The sequence below is a fragment of the Bombyx mori genome, chromosome 22 (assembly GCF_030269925.1).
Source record: "Bombyx mori chromosome 22, ASM3026992v2".
NCBI classification, from domain to species: domain Eukaryota; kingdom Metazoa; phylum Arthropoda; class Insecta; order Lepidoptera; family Bombycidae; genus Bombyx; species Bombyx mori.
In genome coordinates, this window is record NC_085128.1 from 5,910,576 (window position 1) to 5,926,984 (window position 16,409).

Consider the following 16,409-nt stretch of genomic DNA (forward strand, 5'->3'; position numbering starts at 1 on the left):
GAGCCTGCGCGGGTAGGACCATCGACCTGCCGCGAAAGTAGGCTTTACGGTAGGCAGCGGCTTGGCTCTGCCACCCTAACCGCTTACCATCAGGTGGGCCGTATGTTCGTCTGCCTACAAAGGTAATAAAAATAAAAAAAAAAGCAGTCATGTGCTCCGGGTTGGTAGATGGAGATAGTTGTTATAAATACAACCCACACCAAATCTCCAGGTGGGTGGCATTGACGTTGCGCTGTCTATGAGTTTCAATTACCACTTGACGCTACGTGAGCTGAGACACCCTTCACCGATCTGAGCAAAAAAAATTGGGTGAAGTTTTTTTTCTTGTATTTTTAGATTTAATTTTTCTATTTAAATAAATTAAAGTAATTTTGTTCTCAACTGGTCTCTTAAAGCTCACTGTAGTACATAACGAGATATAATTCTTCGACCTTTTATACAATAGGTTTTGGCGATTGCTTCTAACTCCACACCGTCATAAACGACATCTGTTGCTGAACATAGTTCTTCCCCAATATCTCCAAAGTAGCAGGAAATGGAAAGGAAATAAAAACAAACTCGTAAATTTCAAATGTTTTATTATAAAATAAGTAATGTTGTTAATTTCTTATGAAGAACACATCTTAAGAGCAGTCATTGGCTGTTTTATTTCAAAGAAAAATAGTCGTTGAATAATAAGTTTAACAACTAAATAATTTAGAGACTGAACTGTACTGCCACACGGCCTCCTTCAATTAAGTCATAATTAATATTCTCGAATATAATTATTATTACTCGAATTACAAACAACAATTGTAATAATACACGTCTAATATGTCTGTCTCATAATAACTTCAAAAATCATATATGTAATTTCAATTTTGCATTATTGTATTAGAGAAAATTTAATAAAAAATAAGAAATATGTACTCGAATTTACAAACATTTCATACGATAGCTTTATTATAAAATTTAGCTATATAAAAATTTCAGTACGTTTAAAAAAAAAAAAAACAATTTCTTATACTATATAAGTATCGACGATAAACATTAAGAAAATTGTCTAATAGCGATGTTGTATTCACATTTAAAAAAACATTCAATATTATTCGTCGTCAAAATATCATGTCATATCAAAATATATGCAACATACAATTCTTTGAGTCGTTTACGATAACATTCCATTTAAAATATAATGCAATATTATTCAACTTTTATATGTTGTATATCGTTTTACCTTATTTTAAAACGGGTAACTAAAAGTGATGTTTCGAAAGATGTACTTCGAGCGTTTTAGTACACAAACATATTGTATGTATGTATGTATGTGTTTAATTCATTCGTGTACTTACATTTGATATGAATATCGCGCAATAAAACAACATTTACGCGAATACACGTTTAAAATGTAAAAGACTAGTAAATTGATCTATAGTTTTTTTCAAAAAAAAAAAAAAAACATTCTAGTGCCGCTTTCATTAAATATGGCACTGAAAAAAAAAACAGTTTATAAAATAATTATTATCACGATAGATTCATTATTAAGATTCGACATGAAATGTACAATAATTAACTATATTACACATCCGTTTCAGGTACGTAAATTGTAAACAAAAAAAAACCATACATTTAACAAAAGCGATGCCCTACGATAGATGGTTCGCAACGTTTTGGAATGAAAAATACTAATAATAGTGACGCGAAAAACAAAATAAAAACTCCCTACGTTATTTTGAATAAGCTCTTTTTTTTTATCGGGATTTTCTAGTTGCCTAATAAATAATAACAACACGAAGGCGAATCGTTATTAACAAGTTCCATGCGATAACTGAATAGCACCTAAGTCGACGCCGCCGCGCCTTTCGCAACAAGACACCGATAGACTCGCTCAGCTGAATCGAAATCAAATTTGCAACGCAATCATTCATACTCTACACGTATAACAAAAAAAAAAAAACTACAATCCGGATTTTACCAGTTACATTAAAAGTCGTATTATAACCCTTAAAAATATTACATTAAAAACGTTCTTTTTTTTTTAATAAATATTTCTCAACAACGATCCGACATTTGCGAGATCTAATAATTTAGTATATACCAAAACTGAAAATCGTCGCCCGAAACTAGGAGCGGACTCGACTTTTAATTTATTGTAATTGCTAGCCGTTAATATGATTAAAAAATAATTAAGATCACGAACGGTGACCAAGAAAGCTCTGTATAGTTTTCGAGAAAAAGTCCGTAATAGTAGTATTATGACAACGAACCCGAGATTAAGCCGTTAAAAATTTCTTAATTATATCAGTTTGGTTGTGTCTCAAAAAAGTATTATCAAATATTAAAAAAACTGGACACAATATACGGTCCACCGGAGCGGTCAGAGTCGTCGGTGTCGATGTAAATTTCATTAATAAAAATAATAACCTACGTAATGCGGCCGGGGAATACGACATCGGCTCGCAAGTTTCACGGGTACTTTTTATTATCGACTAGCTAGCTGACCCGGCAGACTTCGTAGTGCCTCAATCGATAAATAAAATACCTAAACTGTTGTATAAAATAAACTTAAAACAAACAAAAGAAATGCGTCCGACGGGGGACAGACACATTAAAGCAAAAACAAAATTGTTATTTTTATTTAATTCCGAGCATTTTCATATTTATCTACCTTTTAAACCTTCTCTGGACTTCTTGGACTTGGACAAATAATTGGACAAATAACTTGGACAAATAATTCAAGACCAAACTTAACCAAATCGGTCCAGCCAATCTCGAGTTTTAGCGAGACTAACGAACAGCAATTCATTTATATATATATAGATTTTCATATTTAAGTAACTTTTTTTCAGGTTTAGTGTATATTAAATTACGCCTTATTTATAGAACAGGAGGTTGCAGTCGGTGTGAGGTCATCCGTTGGCCGAGAGCTCGTCCTTGAGCCAGTGCGGCACGGGGCGGCCGACCCTGACCAGCAGCTTGGACAGTGCAGTGTTATGCGGCGTGTAGTAACGCCTGAGGAACTTGGCCGAGCGCTCCTCCATCGGCGGGTACACGCGACCCTTCGACTTCCCAAGGCATTTCGTTTTCTCGCCCCCGACCACTTGACAGAAGAATCCTTTTTTCGGATCGTATCTGTAAACGAAACTTACATTCTTTCGGCGCCTTCAGATCTGCGTCGTCGTTGAACGCGAAGCGAGTACGTACATTATTGATGCGAACGAGAGATCGTCGTCCGACGTTAGCTACCTCGAGTCCATAGAGTCTTTCAATAATTACATTACCCATTTTCTCGAAACGTCCGAGCCGATAGAGCTCGCCTCTCTCAGTTATTGCTATTCTAGATACACGCACATTATTTATAATTCAGTACAGTTATTATGTCCGAGACGAAATCCGAGCTTACGATTCGACGTTCGACTAATCGATTTTGCTAATTTTAATGTTAGTCATTGTGTGTGAGAAGTCTGAGCTGAGTTCGAGCGCGTGTTGTGTGCGAGTGCGCGGGTACCAGGGCGCGCCACTTAGTGCCTGAGCAGTTCCGACGCAGCTTAACTGGCTATAGCGCCTAAGTTATCGTCGATCGAGAGGCGCCGCGGACCGGCCTCGAGCGGCCCTAAAATACGAGTACGACAGCTGCCTAACTGAAACCTATTACAAACTTTAACGCGTAATAAAACTAATTCTAAGAGTAATAGAAGTAATGGACGACTTCAAATGAAATGGTCGAATATAAATCGCTTTCTCGAAGAGCACTGTATATTGAAAATATAATATTCCCAATACAAAAAAAAAAACAATTTCACCGTCTGTGGACGAATATTTTCGAAATGTTCATAGCCTAATGGATAAGACAACCGGTGTATACTCGTATCGAGCGATGCGACTATGTCGTTTTTGTTAAAATAAATACGAGCCTAACCTTAGGAAGCAACACAAACGAAATGAAAATAATATTGTTTTTTTATTTCTTTACCAAGGCTGATAATATTTAAAAAAAAAAAGACATGCCCGCTGAGTTTCTTGCCAATTCTTCTCAGGACAGAGGCTAATTCTTGTGAATTTGGCGGTAGTTCTTTTGACGTTCAACAAGTATGTACTTTCATTTATGTTGAATAAATTTTTTTTGATTTGATTTGATTTGATAGCCTTGAGGCTACTCCAGCTTTACCCTGAGCTCACGGGGCTCAAACCGGGAGAGTTGCTAACACTGGCCCTAGCAAGAGCTGTGCTTCGTAGAATCTACCACCGGATCGGAAACGCGACTCGCTGAGAAGATCCGGCGAGAAACTCAGTGGGCTGTGTCTATGGGTTAATTTACTCGTCGAGCCCTTCGTCGAAAGCGACGGGTTCGGCAAGGACGTTGACCGGCGCTTGAGGTATCTAAAGGACCGTTAATGGATCGGGAGGATCCGTAATGACGTGTTTAGGGTGACGTCGACTGTTTACCATTCGGTCCACAGGATCGGGTATGAGAGTTTATATTTGCGTAACTATTACAGACTGTAAATGTTTTTGGTACGCGTGGATGAAAGAGATATTATGTTTTTTTTTATTGCTTGGATGGGTGGACGAGCTCACAGCCCACTTAGTGTTAAGTGGTTACTGGAGCCTATAGACATCTACAACGTAAATGCGCCACCCACCTTGAGATATAAGTTCTAAGATCTCAGTATAGTTACAACGGCTGCCCCACCCTTCAAACCGAAACGCATTACTACTTCACTGCAGAAATAGGCAGGGCGGTGGTACCTATCCGCGCGGACTCACAAGAGGTCCTACCACCAGTAATAAAATAAAAGTGTCTTACTTGAGCAGTTTATTGTAGTCGATATGCGGCGATATCTTGAGGAACTTCTGGAGCGTGTTCATCACGACCGCCGGCTCAGAGCGCAGCATCGACCCGTCGATGACGTGCAACTGGTGCACGCTGTACTCCGACAACCAACGTTCTAAATAATGACTGTATTTCCCAGGATTCAAGCAACGATTCCTGTGTTAATAAATAAATAAAAAACATATATCGTCTTCTCGCATTAAAACTGTATAATCTCAAAACTTACTAATTTTACAATACAGGAGTGTTTTAAAGGTTTAACATGTGATATTTTTAATGTTATAATCATCTTTGCTACATTTATTTTTTATTTTTTATCAGTTACATTATCTGTCTTTTAAAGTAAGATAAAATTATGTATCAATTTTGTTAATAGTAGTCAAAACATATGAAAACTAAAAAAAAAAAACTAAAACTAAACTACGCTCTTTTGACAGTATTTATGAGAAAAATACTGGTGATACCAAATGATTCCGCATATTAACTCAATTTCGAATATTTTTGGAAATTGTACACTTTTAATGCGAAAAGATGATATGTCACCGATACATAACTGTCGTTTCTATTATATTATTACTAAAGGTCGCTCAATGGTCGAATCTCGACCATAATTAATTTAAATTATAAGTTCGAATATTGTTGCGGTTCTATTGTCACATTTCTATAATCATCATTGTTCTATAATCACGGATTTCGATACTATAGACAAATAATATTAGATACAAACATTATTAATCTATTCTCAATTTAACCATAGACTTTAAACAATAGCAAAAGAGTAGATACGTGACTGTGCGTCAAATACATGGTAGTGTGTGTAATGTTTTTTTATTGATTTAACATATTTTTATGCATAATTAAAAAAAATATATCTCTATAAGTATTCTACTCTATAAGTAAAAATATTCTCTAGAAGTCTGGGAAATTTCATACTCTTCCGTCCACGAAATTTTCGTAAAAAGCGGTACAAAGTTTTTGCTTCACGTATTTAATATATAGATTAACGATAAAATTTAGAATTAATTCATATTTTGAATATAATAAAAATTACTTTAACTTTAATAAATTGGTTTTACGTGTCATTTTATTGGAATAAATGTCATATTGGGACAATATACTCTGATCTGAAAATTTGTTTGAAAAAATCGAAATATATGGCGAAAATTTATTAGTAGGACGTTTTGTGAGCAGCGTACGGAGAGGTACCACCACCCCGTCCATTTCTAAGGCGAAGCAGTAATGCATTCCGGTCGGAAGGGTGGGATAGTTGTTAAACAATAGAATTGAAACTTTGTCTTAAAGTTTCTGGCGCCATTAACACTAAACACCTGGTGGGTCATGAGTTAAGTACATCCCTGTAGTGTACTAAAAAAGCTAAAACCTCCAATTACGAAATGTACCATGTAAACACAATTCTATTCATGTTTTAATAATTTAATATTATTTCTAAAAAACAGAGATCGGTGTAGAAAGTTTCTGTTGAATTTAAGTTTATTATAATCACATTTACAAATCTTCGCACTTTACGTTAAAACGAAATATTTTAACTAATTTAATTTTTGTGAGATGTAGCTTTGGAACAATGATAAAAGTAAAAATGACGCAGACTTATCGCCATCGCTAATCTGATAATCTCGACGAGACAGATCTCTCTCTACAAGGCTACAACAACGTGCGTAATATTTGATGTAATAAATTCACGGCGCCACTCAACCAGCCGACGACGTATAAAATAAAATTTTAATTTAGGATCACGTCCCGTATTACGTACAATATGAAGATGTTTTAATAAAATTTGCGTGCAAACGTAACGTAACGTAACGAGGCCGGAAAACGAGCGAAATTATCGAGTGCTCGTGCAAAACGTGTCCGCCGTTTATTGGAATCTTGAGTTGGGTTAAAGAAAGCCAATAATATTTAACGTAACGTTTATTTGTACGACGGTAAGTCGAAGCGCGGAATAATGGAATATTTGGACGCGTGTCGAACTGCTTATACGTTTCTTATGAAATTTCTTATGAAACTCGACCCTATTACGTGCTCAAGTGGAGATTTTTTTGCACTTATAACCCGTGATACGGTCGAGCGTTCTCCGACAAACTTAAAATATATTGTGATTATAGATTACTAAGCGTTACCAGCGGCTGCGTCCGCGCGGGCAAGGAAATTTTCAATGTGGTATTCCCCTTGAGAACGATTATTTTTATAGCCCTTGTATGCAGACGAGAATACGGCCCACCTGATGGAGAGTGGTAACCGTCGCTAATGGACGTCAGTAATGCCAGGGGCACAGCCAAAGCGCTGCCTACCGCTATGAGATTTTTTTCGGGATAAAAGGTACTGTATTTCAACCTCGCGATCGTGATTATCATTTTAAAAAATTATGTCAATCCGTTGCTTCGTTTCAAGGTGAAAAAATTGACAAACAACCAAACACACACTAGCACGTTTATTATATCAGTGTGGATTTATTAAATTAACGAATGCAATTTTATATTATTGATTAATTTGCGCTTAAGAAATGCTTAGGAATATCTTCCAAACAAGACGTTTCTGATATCATCCCTATACTTTTTTTGATATCATTGAATCATGTTTGCATTAGATCTCGATTACTTAATTAGAATTTAGAAAACGTGATAAATAAAATTAAATATCTACAGTTCAATCGCGGCAGAAACCTTCAGGAGTATTCTATCTCATTCTAAGGGAGACAAAATTTTATGTTTGTCTCTTTTTAGAGTTGCTTTTCGAGTATGAATTCCGTTTCAGCGATTGTGTCATTTTCGCAATGCAATGATAAAAGAAGATAACGTTATACAACAAAACACACATTGTGGACACGGTAACAAACACAAAGAGAGCCAATCAGTTTGCACACACAGGTACACACACACACTTACTCACACACGCACATACACGCATACACGCGGACACGCACACTCGCGCGAACACACACACACACACACACACACACACCCATGTATATTTCATAGATTCGAACAGCTCTCTTCTGTTTGAGGTCTAATGTAGCTCTTATTTGGTATCACTCACCTCAAATCCCTGAGTTGTTTCGGTGCGGAGTCATTCGCCGTGATGATTGTGTGGAATGTGTAATTATTCGCGATCGGGTCGCCGTGAGAGCGTATGTGCTGATACCAGGAGTACGCACTGTTGACGAAATAAACCATTGTAAAATAATCATTTAAAAAAAAAAAGGTTATCCACTGAACGAATATTAGTATTTTCTTCGGATTCCGTCGTGCTGTCGCTGTAACTAAAACAACTTTTACGGTTTAATCTCGACTTTATTATTTCCGATGTTTCCAATACATTTAAGTTTTTAACGACGATTAAGGTGTCATTTTAAGCCTATCACTGTCTCATTTTTATGGACATTTATTTATACTAGAGGTCCCGCAGTAGTCGAAATTCGACTATAATTAATTAGAATTGTAAGTTTGTACACTATTATGATTGTATTTTATACTTCTATAATCACAAATTTCGCCAAGACTACACTATAAAAATATTAACAAAGGCAAACAATATTTAATTTATTCTCAATTGAACAACAGACGCCAAGAAAAAAAGTTTGACAATAAATAGTTTGCATGCGTGTGTGCGTCAAATACAAAATGTAGTGTGTGTAATGTTTTCTTTATTGATTTAATGTCTTTTATGCATAATTTAAAAAAAATATTAACATTGTGCACTTCTTCTCTATATTCTCTATAAGTGTGGAAAATTTCATACTCCTCCGTCCGCGCAATTTTCGTAAAAAGGGATACAAAGTTTTTGCTTCACGTATTAATATATAGATATCATACAGAAAGTTTTAACAATATCTAGAGGTCCCACCAGCCGGCGGTTGTAGTGATAATTATAATTGTGTAGCGGTAGCTATCAGATTGCCACAACAATAGTGCTACTTCAGAGCAATGCAAAAGTTTTCAAGTCGTATATTTGAAACATAAGATGTATAATAAAATGAAAAATTTAACAGATTAAGCTGGGGGGATAGTTTTAACTTCGAGATATAAAAAACAAACGTAGTCTATGTATTTGTATTAAAATGATTTTTAATACAGAACGTAATCAATCGTAATTATACTTTTGAAACAATTATTATCCATAATACGACTGTTACATTTGTAGAGTTTAATCTTATTGGTGAAATGTTTTCAATTATTTTCAAAATTGAAGAATAATTTTCCCGCACAGAAATTTTCTTTCAGACCGTGGTTAAAGGAGCCAATCTCGATATCAAAGAGAGGTTGTTAGTGACGGTACTCCTTGAGACAACACATGTCAGAAATATTTTAAAATTTGTTGTTGGTTTTAGTATTGGTAGGGCGTATACAATACAGTTGAGAATTCGACCTCATGTCTCAAGGTGAGTGTGGCAATGTTATGATAACTGCTGCTTAATATCTATCTGGTGGGCACTGAGAATGTATTAGTTGTGTTTAGTTTTTTAGTTTACGTATTAGTCGCTGGGGTCTACAGCCTCGAGTGGTCGGAGGCGTCTCAAAGAACAACAATATCTGCTCAGACTAGCCAAAAATCAATCAATATTATTTTTCGTTAAATTCTTACAAAGGGTGGTTAATTTACATTTTATATGCCACTTAAAATCACATAAATTGTTTGTGTAATACTTATTAGAAATAAAAAAAAACTGTAATCTAGTTAAAAGGAGTTTTTTTCTATCGACCCTTTTGTAAAGTTTTTTGTTTAATTCAATTTATCTTGAATCAAACGGATAACTTTTTAGAAAGAGCTTACGTATCGCTTACGCGACGAGAAGTTAGAGAGTATTTAAAATTAAAATTAAAAAAAACCCAATCTGCGCGAGACTTTCGACTCTTTATCGGATTAGAACAAAACAATTTACATAAAACGTTGTTATCATGTTGCGTGCTTCCCAAACAACTGTTTAATTTAAGAGTCCGGGTTCATTCATTAATTACGTTTCGCGGATTGTGCCTACTCTGTTATTTAGGACGAAAAACCTTGTCCTATTTAGAGTCGTAATCCGTGAAGTGTATTATTATTAAGTCCAACACTATAATTTTACTTTATTAGGTCTACACTAGACGATGGCCGGTTTTTTTTTACAAGTGGCTTAACAACGCCATCTGCTGAAATAGCTTTAGTGTTATTGTGTCTTTAAAGCAGTTAGTTGAAATTAAGAAAAATAGTATTATTATTCGCCAATAGATGTCGGGAAGAGTCATAAAGTTGATTATACATGTTCTGAAAATAAATCGTCGCTAGATCGATTTATCGCCCCCGAAATCCCATGTATACTAAATTTTATAAAAATCGTTGGAGCCGTTTCCGAGATTCAGATTATATATATACAAGAATTGCTCGTTTAAAGGTGTAAGATAATTGAACGAGCTCTTTACAACGATACTTTACGTGCTCACACAATCCACTAATGTCTATTATTTTGTTATTTTCATGACCTGACCTTCGAATAATGTAGTACTAGTATTGTTCGTCACGAGTATGCACCGGTGTTTTATTAATGTACCGACTCCAATACTAAGCTTATTGTCAAGTGTTCGTATTTTCCGCTGAGAACTAGAATGTTTCTTCTAGAATTCTACTGTCAATTAAAGCAAGCAGTGTAAGTTCGTAGCTCTGCGGATAATCTCGTTAGCGTACAGGGAATCGAGGACCTTGCGGAGATAGAAAATGTTTATTATGTAATATACCTCCCGCAGGGTTAGCTTTATTTATGTATTGTTTAATAAATGTTATTACAGTATTAAGTATTTGTCTTTTATTGGCACATAATATATACTTTTTTCATCTTATTTCATGAATAGAATTATATTCAAAAGGAACTATTCTCTACAAAAATATGAGGCTATTGCAAACCTGTCATATTTGATTTTGATTCACGTCAATTTGCGAAACGAGAATTTGTTAAAAATGATTCGCGCGTCACCTACCGCATGCTGATGGTACTTATACTAGAAATATTTCTTGAAGTTCCATCAACTGTAAAACCTCTCTGCCTGAACAAAAAAAAACTGCAAACTATATATGATTTTTTTTTATAAACCAATATTCGATAATTTTTAATACCACTATATTTAGGGTGGCCTGAAATTGATCACTCCAGTCGATCTAAGATTACGCACTTCAACAAATAGATCAATCACTTCTTTATAATTACTGAGTGGGGTTTTATGTTTTTTGTGAGAAACGGATGTTTTTGAATATAACAATAATACTAAAAATAAAAAATAAAAACACGTGTCGCACTCGGGGACTGCCGCGGTAAAGCTATTGCATAGCATTTTTTTCAACTTAGACAATTACAATTAGACAATAATAATTTAATATTAAAACAGTAATAAAATAAGACCACGCTATATTTATAAACATTAACAAAAGCAAAACATTAACTGTCCCCCCCTTAACACTCATAAGTTAGACCGCGCGCGAGAGACGGGCAGACTTTTCCTGATGCGCATGCAGTGCGATGTCACGCCGCGCGCTTATTCACAAACACTACAAAAGCGCAACGTGTTGAACGCGAGCTACATGGTAGGCGGAGTGGGGGTGTTGGGTTTTATTTTCGTTACGGAATTTCTTGATTCGGATGCCGCGCTCAAAGACCGCGATAAAAGATATGCAATAGCTTAAAATACAATATAATAATAATATTATGGTAAGCATTAGTATTTTACTGTACGAATTAAATTTAGTTTACATGAGCTGTTCAGATATATTTGAACATTCGGCACAGACGAAGTACGTTTAGGAGCACGTATTCTCAGAAACGTATAAATGGTTTGCGACACATTTCATAACAAATCTGTTTTCGGTATACACGGAACGCTCGCCAAATAACTTCTTAGATGCATCAGTACCGTTTAAGGAATTTGTATACATTCGTAATTTTACGATCATTATTTGACAGATCGATTTTGATCGATTAACTTGGCTATAATTTATCAATAATAAAATCCTTAAAAAAAAAAAAGTCATAAACAATCACTTTGTACATACACATAAACTTTTATCTATCTCGTTTAGTTATACTTAATACAAACAAAATTTTATTATATATCTACGACTTTCAAAGTTAAAGTGGAAGGAAAGAGGCCTAGGGGGCGTAGTCCCATGCGCTGGTCCGATCAGATTAAGACGACTTTGGAATCCAGCATCAATGTCGCTATCTACTGCGCGGAGGACAGAAGTGAATGGAAGAACATAGTTCTGACAAAAGTGCTCAGTAAAGATCACGACCCTCAGAACTGAGGAATACGACGCACGTAGGAGGAAGACGACTTTCAAGTATTACGTACTGTACTCTAGATTATGATACACATAATGTTACAAATATGTAAACTAGTAAATACCTACAATTACGAATGTTACTTTATATTAGGTTGAGAACGAAGGTGAAGTATAATAAATAATAGTTTAAAAAAACTAAAAAAATACGCTTTTATAGAAAATCCCACTAAAAATTGTAAATAAATTTGAATTAAGAATAGTTTTAGAAAAAAATGGTTTTATTGTATACCAAATTTCGAGTTAATCCGACCTTTTGAAGGAGGTCAAAATCATGTTCAAAGTTTCCGTTACATACTAACATACATACGTCTGAAGCTAATAAAAGCGTATTCAAAAATACAACTACACTGTATTTACTTGAATACGCGAAAACCTAAAACCTTCCAGAAGTCACCAGTTTGGCTTCATTCCTAGTATTGCCAATGTCGGTGAGCGATGGCGACTACTTACATCAAGTGAGCCGTAAGCTCGACCGTTTTACAATGGCAAAAAAAAATCACGTAAACCTAATCTCTGTTTAAAAGCCACGCTATGTTTTTTTTTTTCTTTTCGATATTCATATCTTCGGTCGCACGTATAAGGATTTTCGTTGGTAATACAGATTAATATCGCGCGCGATACGTTCCCAACGGATGAGAATACGGAAATGATTCTATTACGCGAACACGTCTGGCCCATGTTGCGACACACCCTATATAACACTACCATATCCGTGACCGGCAAGCGATAACTTCAGATAAACTCTACAATTTCCCAAATCGAATTCTAACTACGAGACTGATGTAATAGATAATTATAAAGGAAAAAAATTACAATATTTTTTACATTGGTAATAAAACTATAAGAACTTAATTTTAATAGTTGGTATATATTTTTCGTAATTTGTCTTCAGCCTTGATAACATTTTTAATCGTCAGTTTTTATTAATTATAATAGTTCCTATCGTAATCGAACTATTATTACTGGTGATAGAATGTTTTGTGAGTCCGCACGGGTAGGTACTACCACCCCACCTATTTCTACCGTGAAGCAGTAATGCGTTTCGGTTTGAAGGGCGAGGCAGCCGTTGTACTGTAAAATCTGAGACTTAGAACTCATATCTCAAGGTGGGTGGCGGCATTTACGTTGCAGATGTCTATGGGCTCAGGTAACGACTTAAGACCAGGTGGACCGTGAGTTCGTCCACCGATCTAAGCACTAAAATAAAAAATATATTACCTAGACCGTATTGAGTGTACACGTTTACTAAGGTGGGAATATAAGCAGCATATAACATGAAACTGCTACTCAGTCGAATGAATATTGCGTGAAGACAAAGAAAACAAAACCGAAAAAAAATACCTTTATAGTAAATTAGTATCATTTTTCCTTTAAAAAGAACAGTTCAAGTCTACAACGAGCCCTATACATTGAGCAGACAGAATGATTACTTCTGCTTACATATACTTATTAAAGCTGAGATTTGCAGTAAGCAGCGCTTTGGCCGCGCATTGCTGATGTCCATGAGCGACGGTGATCACTAATAGAAAAAAATCGTATTTTAAAAGCACTGGAGCAGTATTTTGCTAATCTAAATACTGTTTGTCATCATTTTTTGTAAATCAATTTTTCATAATACATTCAATTAATTGTAATTCAAATACCGGTGCCTTGTTTACTTTAACTACAGCTAGTTAGTTGCATCTCAGATACCATAAATAATAAATAATCTAAGAATACATTACCGTTTCGATGGTGATATCAGTATGGCAATGATCTTGGCGTTGGGCAGTAATGCGTGCGCTCTCCTCGGCACCAGGTCGCCGTCGAAGTACGTCGCCGACTTCTCGAATGTTATTTGTGAGTTGTTAGTTAGACTTGGCGGGAAAAAATTCAGGTACCTGTTCGAAAAGAAATTAACATTTCTTATAAACCTCAAAGCACTTGGTGGTAGTCTGTACCGTGCAATCCATGCCACCCATGATCGAACACAGTAGAGGAACATCACATGTGGTCGCGATCCTCAGCACTGACGGAACGATATAGAAGAAGAATAACGGCCGTCTGGTGTAGTGGTAAGTGACATGGTCACTACACAAGGGGGTCGCGGGTTCTAATCCCGCCAAGGGAAGATATTTGTATGATAAATATAAAATGTCTTTTCCAGGGTTATGGATGTATATTAAATATATGTATGTGTATAATAAAAATCTTACATTTATTTCCGTTATCTGGTACCACAAGTACTGGTAATACAAGTTCTTTACGAACTTAGCACGGGAACGGTTAACGTGGCGTGATTGTTAGTAAATATTTATTTATTTATAAAAGTCAATACTAAATAGGTATCTCGACATTAAAGTTGTACTTCGACGTTACAGTTCTACGATTTCAATTCAATTCAAATTGTAATCGGTTCGAATGCTTCATAAGAAATCGTTGCAAAACTTTTGTAGTAACATTTGATCGATAATTTTTATTGCATTCTCGATTAAAAGGTTTAAGATACAGTTTAAATTTCTTTAGAGTTAAAGCAAAAAACTAGATCCGATCTTATGCTTCCGATGTCGCTGTATATTCGTAAAACTAACTTTCTCTTTACTTTACTTTTACTAGATGGGGTCATAATGTATCTCCTCTATAGTTTGATTTGATCAGCAGCCTAAGAGGCTAAGACTAGTTACCACATTGACATCGATCGTCTTCGGGAATGGTAGGTCAAGATGATGAAATTCATAATGGAATTAGTGCGTGTTTCAATTTAGAATTAAATGTGGAAATTATTATCACGAAAAACATCGTGAACGATATTATGTTTGATATTTTACGAATTTTGTAAGTATTTGTTGTGGCAAATAAAAATATAAAAAGGTTTTACTATGATTTTCCTGCAGTACTATTTATTGATTTCGACAACCCTACGTTCTATCTTTTGGGCAAATCCATACATGAAATAAAACGATCTGATTGGGAATGTGCCCGCTCTGGACCCTTTCATGTAAATAACAACTACGATTCTATTTTATAGGATTATATGTAATATTTGGCTTAAACGTGAATTCCCTATCAGTTCGTTGAATATCAGATTTCAATGTATTTTTATTTCTGGATGTACAGAGACACGACCGCTAACGAACATGTCGTTATATTAATACGATCTCGTGTCAAGTCGAGCAAGAAAATATAATACATTGTGAGGAGAATATTCTGGATATCTTGCACAATGAACGTGTAATCTATCGTGACAGCGAGGTCGAGGGATGTTAACCACCCGCCGGAATCAAGTTTATTCTAATTGCTCTGGAGATGTTACTTGCAACTGACCTCGTACTTAATAGTGGCTTTAGTTTATGGTTTCTTTTTCCCTTTTGATTTGCTTCGTTTTCTTTTCCTACCTAAGGTGATGGGTCTTGAGAGAGAATCCAGCGTAACCCTAACAAGTAGGTGAGTTCACGGGACCCAAGCCTGACGTCGTTGCTAACACTAACACTAGTAAGAGCAGCGCATCGCAGAATCTACCACCGGATCGGAACCGCGACCCAGAGAAGATCCGACGAGAAACTCAGTGGGCTGTGTCTGGCTGGGTCTGTGGGTTAAATTACTCGCCGAGCCCTTCGTCGCAAGCGGCGGGTTCGACGAGAACAATGACCGGTGCTTGGGGTACCTAAAAGCACCGTTAGTGGATCGGAATGATCCGAAATGACATGTTTTAGGCGAGGTCGACTGTTTACTCTTTTTATTATTAACGTTCAAACCGACCGATGTCTTCAAAAAAGGGACGGATAATTTTGAACTATCAGGGAAAAAACATATTTATTACTATGAAGGTTTATGTTTCGATTGTTATATACGAGACAACAATGAAAGCAGCATTAGCACATTAACAGTTGCAAGCTCTAACTCTCTCTCTATGAAAACGCTAAGGGCGAGTCAGCAGACGTCGCGAACTTATCCGTCAACATTATTGCTTATCTTTAATGCATTCGCAGTAACAGTAGACGGTTGAACAGCGTCGTACCTCGGTTATTGCCATCGAACGTATAAACCTCTGTCGAATGTCACAACAAAGTTTTGGATTTTATTTCGAAAATGTTAAACTATAAAATTTGCTAATAAAACGTGCACTACTGGCTCTCTCATTCTAGGTTATACGTGCTGATTGGATTTCTCGTTGACATTTTATGCAGTTAAACCAAACGTTTGATCTTCGAGTTTCGATACGTTTCGTATTTTATGACTTTTCGTTAAAAAGCATTTTTACGGTGGCAAACGGCGAAATGAAAAAAATTAAATT

The 16,409-nt window shown here is 35.7% G+C and overlaps 1 protein-coding gene across 2 annotated transcripts in view; it reads right to left on the reverse strand.

The window, feature by feature from the left end:
• Positions 1-561: 561 nt before the first annotated feature.
• Positions 562-16,409, reverse strand: part of LOC101743047 (bifunctional heparan sulfate N-deacetylase/N-sulfotransferase) — a 103,670-nt gene continuing 87,822 nt past the window's right edge. For both annotated transcript variants that reach the window (XM_012695350.3, XM_004931907.5), the window contains exons 12-15: positions 13,861-14,016; positions 7,868-7,984; positions 4,787-4,969; positions 562-3,111 (exon numbers count right to left, since the gene is read on the reverse strand). In XM_012695350.3, the coding sequence (XP_012550804.1) occupies positions 2,889-3,111; positions 4,787-4,969; positions 7,868-7,984; positions 13,861-14,016 (679 nt within the window). In that variant the 3' untranslated portion in view covers positions 562-2,888. The remainder of the gene's footprint in view (positions 3,112-4,786; positions 4,970-7,867; positions 7,985-13,860; positions 14,017-16,409) is intronic.